This window comes from Buceros rhinoceros, unplaced genomic scaffold, assembly GCF_000710305.1.
Source record: "Buceros rhinoceros silvestris isolate BGI_N320 unplaced genomic scaffold, ASM71030v1 scaffold1341, whole genome shotgun sequence".
Lineage (NCBI taxonomy): Eukaryota > Metazoa > Chordata > Aves > Bucerotiformes > Bucerotidae > Buceros > Buceros rhinoceros.
Genome location: NW_010394616.1, coordinates 36,828 through 42,827, shown reverse-complemented (window position 1 = coordinate 42,827; position 6,000 = coordinate 36,828). Strand labels below are relative to the sequence as shown.

The window sequence follows — 6,000 nt, the reverse complement described above, 5'->3', positions numbered from 1 at the left end:
AATGCAGCCCCATGAACACACCTGCTTGTTCCAGTGCAGACACTGTAACAGATCTTCCCTGTTTCAAGCTTATTCGTTGAACTTCTGCTCTCCTGGCACATGATGACAGACACAGTAACCCACTGACCCAGCAAACCCAGAGCGCTTGGCTTCTTCTTTAGCTTGACATGCTAAAGTCCCTCCTATTTTTCCCTTGCTGCAAGACTTTTCCCAAGCCTAGGGTGGGAAAAGTAAATCCTGTGTGATAACTGCTTCTAAACACGCCTGTGAGAACGACTCGGAAGCCAGACCAGAGCACAAAGAACCAGACTGAAAATGTCCGTCTACCATACACCTTCTCTTTTGTTAGGAAACGAGCAGGGTATGACAAAAAGACCACACGGGATGAAATGTAACAGACAGACAGGGTGTTAAAGGGTAGGTATGAGGGGAAGAAGAAAGGAAAGGTATCTTTGATATAATGGAGTAACAGAAAATCTTCTGGATTGTCCAAAACCTGGTAAAATCATGCTACATTTTCCACCACAGTAACTCCCTTGACAGGATTCCAGAATATGGCATATTAACCGAAGAAAGTCTAGATTATCATCAATGATGTCTCCAAGAGAGAAGATTTATCACAGTGACAGGTTAGTATCGGCTGAGAGGTTATCCTAATTTATACATGGTTGTCATATGGGTAATTAGCCCTCTACGTTCTGAGACATGGAAAAAAAGGTGTCTTATTTAATATATTATTAATTTAATTAATTTTTTTTAATCCATTTTTATTTCCCAGAATGAAGAAGGACATTCTCCCCCTCTCTCATTACACCAGGGCAACAGAAAATTCAAAAAATGCACCTTTTGAAGCCAAGATTTTTGTGGGCACCTATAACTGACTGAAGTCAGAACTGATTGAAATGTTACTAAAATCTTTATCTTGCAAAAACTAATGCAGGAGTGATCAAGAAATGATGATAAACTGATGATGTGTTTACAGATAGAGTAAAAGAGTGGAGCAGGGCAAGAAAAGTAACAGAAAGAGCTTCAACACACTGTTTCCTGGTACAATTTCTAAAACCAGTCTCGCTTCTCAAAAAGCAACCTAGTGTTTTCAACAAGAGGACTTCAAGGACAGGTCATAGGAGAACTGTGTCATGGAGAACGAAGCTGGCTGAACAGCTCCCTCTGTATGCTAGAGATGTCACTTGGAATAATTTTGCCCTCCTTTTAACCTTGTTTAAAAACAAGAGTTACAATTTCCTCATTAACTTTCCTCAAGAATCCAGCAGATACGCCAAATATCTTTAATCTCATTTTCTCCAAGCAGTGCAAGGAATAGAACAGCTACCAACAACCTGTTCTCCCCTATTTTAGCTATTTTTACAGACACTGAAGATACTCACATTTTTCACTACCTAAGTTCATGGAATACAAGCGTTAAAGAATCTGTATCTAACCTATCCCAGATGAATCACTTAAATAATGTCAGAACAAGAAATGATGGAGTAAAACAGGTCCTATATATAAAACACCATCAGATATGGACAAAAAGGATAATCAGGACAACTTACTTAAAAAGATAACAAACCTTGACTGATTTTATGAACTTCGATCTGAGGCTCTGCTGACTCCTTTGCTGTCCCTTTGTCGTGACAAGCTTTAGGTGAAGCTCTGCTGTTTCTCCCTGGTTGAATGTGCGAAGCGCTGAGGGACAGAGGTCTCTTATTCTGTACATCCATTGGTTTATTAGGTAACTGCGAGATGCTGGCAGTCTTCTCTCGATTTGTAGGGTTCTGTTGTCCTCGAAACCTATTTTGCTCCACATTCTGCATCCCTTTCTGTAGCTTGGCTTCTTTTCTCTTACTTTCTTCTTCACGTTTCCTGTAATTATAGTCAACACCATAAGAATTCCAAAGACAAAATCTTGGGAGCATGTATCTAACTTGAACACATTCCCCTCTAGAATCCGACACTGCCCACAATAAAACCTTGACTGTAATATCTTTTTTGTGAGAAAGGGACACCTATTGCACTGAAGTGTCTTAATTTGATCCAGAATAACAACTAACTTTCAGGTACTGCCTAAGGAAGGTTAAGCCCTTATCAGCCAGCTGCCCATTCAGATTTGCAGTGAAATGATTTTAAAACACTGCCTTACTGAAAACAATGAAATTTAGTTTTACACATATACAAAAATTAAAAGTGGGATTTTGAAGAGGTGTCAGAAGGCAAGAAATACAATACTAATAACTGTGCTTATGAATAGTACTGAACAATACTTTAACATAAGTAGCAATGTAATGCACTGTACCTGAAAAATCAGAAAACTTTAGAAAAAGATGTCACCTCTTTGAAAACTATTTTTCATACTTACCTGTATAATCAATATAGAAAATTATAAATCACCTTCAAACTAACTGCTGGTACTAACTTGTTGCTATGTATTTATCAATGGTGGATAATCAATTTATTTTACATAAACAGATTATATAAGGATATAAATGATAAATACTGAAAATAGGAGATACGAATTAAAAGCTTGTGCGTACATAGTAAGTCATTACAATTACGACATTTGGTTTTCAAAAACGAAAGAAGGCAAGCATCTCTTAAGTAGTGCAGATATGAAAGAGAATTTTGGACAAGGTTAGGAAAGGTGCATCGGTTGAATAAAGTTTTGCAGTCAATTTTGAAATACAGTGGGATATCACTGCACTTTAGCTTTTAAATTCTTTTTTCCACAGAGCATAATAAACCCATAAGCACACAGGTAACATTACATACCTAGCTATCATTGAAATGTTTTTCATAAATTAAGCTTTGGTTGTAAGAGGAAGCGACACTTTCCCTGTTCGAGTGGACAGGTGGTAAATGTCGTATCATGTAGCTGCCTGATATTTTAACTTGCTTCCAATTCTACGACATAGTTTGCAGACTGTTGACATACTAGCTCACAGCACAGCATATGACAGGTTAGTTATGCAGCACGCCATCCTCTGTTCCTGTGAGTCGTATCAATGCCAGCACATGTCATTTCAGTGTGAGCTGCCAGCGAGAAGCCTTAACTTTAAGTGTCAGTACTACCTTACCAAGTACGCTCTGCAGAAGAAGCTGATTGAACTTTGTACCTGAAAAGCTGCTAATTGATCTACAAAATATACTCCTGGCAGCCTGAGGTTCAGTATTCCCTCTGGTATGGAAAAAAAGTGGCTAGTTTCAAACAACATTGGCATTCCACCACCGGACTACGTGGGGATGTCTGTCTCGTGTTTGTATGGATCTCACTGCCATTACTCTGCCATTTGAGCTGATAAACCAGATCTTACTATTCACAGAATAGCCATTTTCTTTTCTTCACAAGAATCAAGCAGCCTGTTACCAGCATCCTCCGTTCGGAGTATTAAAAAAGCAAGTGCGAGACTGGTCGTGTGATACACAACCACGCCAGAGTGGCCTGCGCTCTCTGGATGAGCAGATTAACTCAAAACATCAACTTCAGCAACACAGCAATTGTAAAGTTATTGAAATGAGAGGACCAGAATCTGAGAAGTGGATTTTTACAAAGATCTTGTTTGTGTGCTAAGTTTTCATATTAAACCAAAGAAATTATAAATGGAAGAGAGTTCAAAGCTCTCCATTCAAAGATCATATCCAAATTGTCACCGTAGGGCTTAGTTGATTAAAAGACTTCTGAATACTTATGGACCTCCTCTTGTGTTTTGCTTTATTTAGTCAGAAGTTCAGTTTACAAGGAAGGATACAGTCCTTCAGAATTAAAATTTCCAAGTTTTACTGTTGTCTGAGTTGAGAGACTAGGTTTCACGAACCAGAAAAGGAAGTGGACAAGTTCCTAACTTAAGGGCTCTCAGTCATCCTCAGGAGGTCCTGGCGACTCGGTGAGATTCACAATAGGGCTCTATAGTTAGGCAACAACAGCTCGATAGTGATAACAGAGCTGGCAGGATATTTCCCACTATAACTGCAACAGAATTTTCTCTTGAATGGTCATAATTAGTATTTTGTTACAAAAGTGAGAGAATGGAAACTGGGCCTTTAGCAGATAGAATGGAATGGTTTCAGCCTTACATTATTTGTGAAGGCACAAAGATGCTTTGAATTTTTGATTCTGCTAAAATGAATCCAACTTATTCTGTTAAGAACACTTTGCTTTATGTACCTGCTCTGCAGAGGATGTTTTAAATTTTGAACACGTCCATGTGCCTGGAGAACATTTTTCAAGTTATCCTTGCAAAAAAATAAAAAAGTTACTTAAAAAATCATAACTGAAAACAGATCTGCAGGTATGATTCTACCACTGGTGAAATTTTATCTGGACCAAGAGGAGTTATATTTCATGTTGTATAAACAGCCACCTCCTGCTATACAGTTGGGCATGATGCTTGCTTTTAGAAGCGTGGCACTGTTGATTCACGTGTTCATCTTCTGATCTACTACAACATTTTAACACATAGTCCTTAATAAAAATGCTAAGGCGACAGTTAATTTCTGTCCCGTATTCCTATGTTGATTGGTCCTACCAAACGTGTAGAGTGGTCCATTTGTCCTTGTCTAACCACCTATTTCTTCCTCATTCATTTCTCACATGCATTTTAACAACATTGTGATTTCTAATTTCGTCTTCAATGTGCTTACAGTCTTCTGCATCTTGGTGCTATTTGTAAATTTAACATTTCACTTTTTAAATGCATAGTGTCAGGTTCAGGATGGGTTTACACGAAATTCTCATCAATATACACTCCCAGTTCAAAGTTGAACCACTAAGAACTACTCTTCACATATGTTCTTCCAAGCAGCTTCACCCATCTAACAACAATTTAATTCATGCTACAATGCCCTACTTTGCTCGCTAATGAGAATGGCACGTGAGAAAGTATGAAAACTTGAGGCAAGCCTGAATGCCAGCTGATGTTTCCCCATGACCACAAAACTTGTTATTCTGTCACAAAAGAAAACTGAGTTGTTTTAATATAACTTGTTCTTAAATTCAGCCCAGCCATTCCTTCTTGCTTTGTTATGTTCCAGATACATAGAAGTCTGATCACTCATTCAGAATAGGAAAGGTATGGAGTTACTACAATAAGGCCATGAAGAAGCTTAAGGGACTGGAGCATCTTTTGTATGAGAAGAGGCTGAGAGAGGTGGGATTTTTCAACCTGCACCAGGGAAGGCTCAGGGGGGAATCTCATCTATGTCTATAAATACCTGATGCGAGGGAATGAAGAAGATGGAGCCAGACTGTTCTCAGCTGCACCCACTGATGGGACAGCAGGCAATAAACATAAATTAAAACTCATTAAATTCCACCTGAACACAAGAAAACACTTTACTGTGAGGGTGGTCAAACACTAGATTGGGTTGCCCAGAGAGTTTGCGGAGTCTCCATTTGCATAGATGTTCAAAATCTGACTGGACATGGTCCTAGGCAAACTGCTCCCGCTGACCTTGTTTGAGCTTACATTGTTACCTGTGACACCCCTTGGAAGCTCCAACTCTTATCTGAGTTTCGGCTTTGCTGACACCATCCCTACAAGCCCAAGCAATGTTTTACACTCTTCCTTTGCAGCCTGTCCCTGCCTCCCCTCCCGTATACTGCCTTTTTGCATTTGAGCTCTGTCATGGCTTCTCTGCTTACCCGAATTGGTCTCCTGATATGTCTCTCTGTTTTGGCCCATATCAATCTTCATTCTGTAAATTACCATTACCTCTTTGATAAAGGTTTGTTCAACATGGGAGAATATTTTTGTATAGAAATATTCCAGAGGCATTGAATACAGTGAATGTAACTTTACCAGAAAATAACAGAGATACGAGATGCTATTTGGCTTTTTGTTAAGGAAAAAACCAAAGAACAGACTAATTGAAAACATGCAGACTTAGGAGATTTTTTTGTAATAGGGAGACTCTCTAAAATAACATTATTACAAAGCGAGTTTTAAATACTAACACTGAAATAGGTGTGTGGGGGGGTTATTTTCAGTCTAGAAGTTCACTATC

The 6,000-nt window shown here is 38.8% G+C and overlaps 1 protein-coding gene across 1 annotated transcript in view; it reads right to left on the bottom strand.

The window, feature by feature from the left end:
* INVS (inversin) overlaps window positions 1–6,000 on the bottom strand; it is a gene marked incomplete at its 5' end in the record, with an annotated part of 47,567 nt that overhangs the window by 12,103 nt on the left and 29,464 nt on the right. The window contains one exon of the mRNA XM_010145261.1: window positions 1,574–1,866. Coding sequence (XP_010143563.1) covers window positions 1,574–1,866 — 293 coding nt within the window. The remainder of the gene's footprint in view (window positions 1–1,573; window positions 1,867–6,000) is intronic.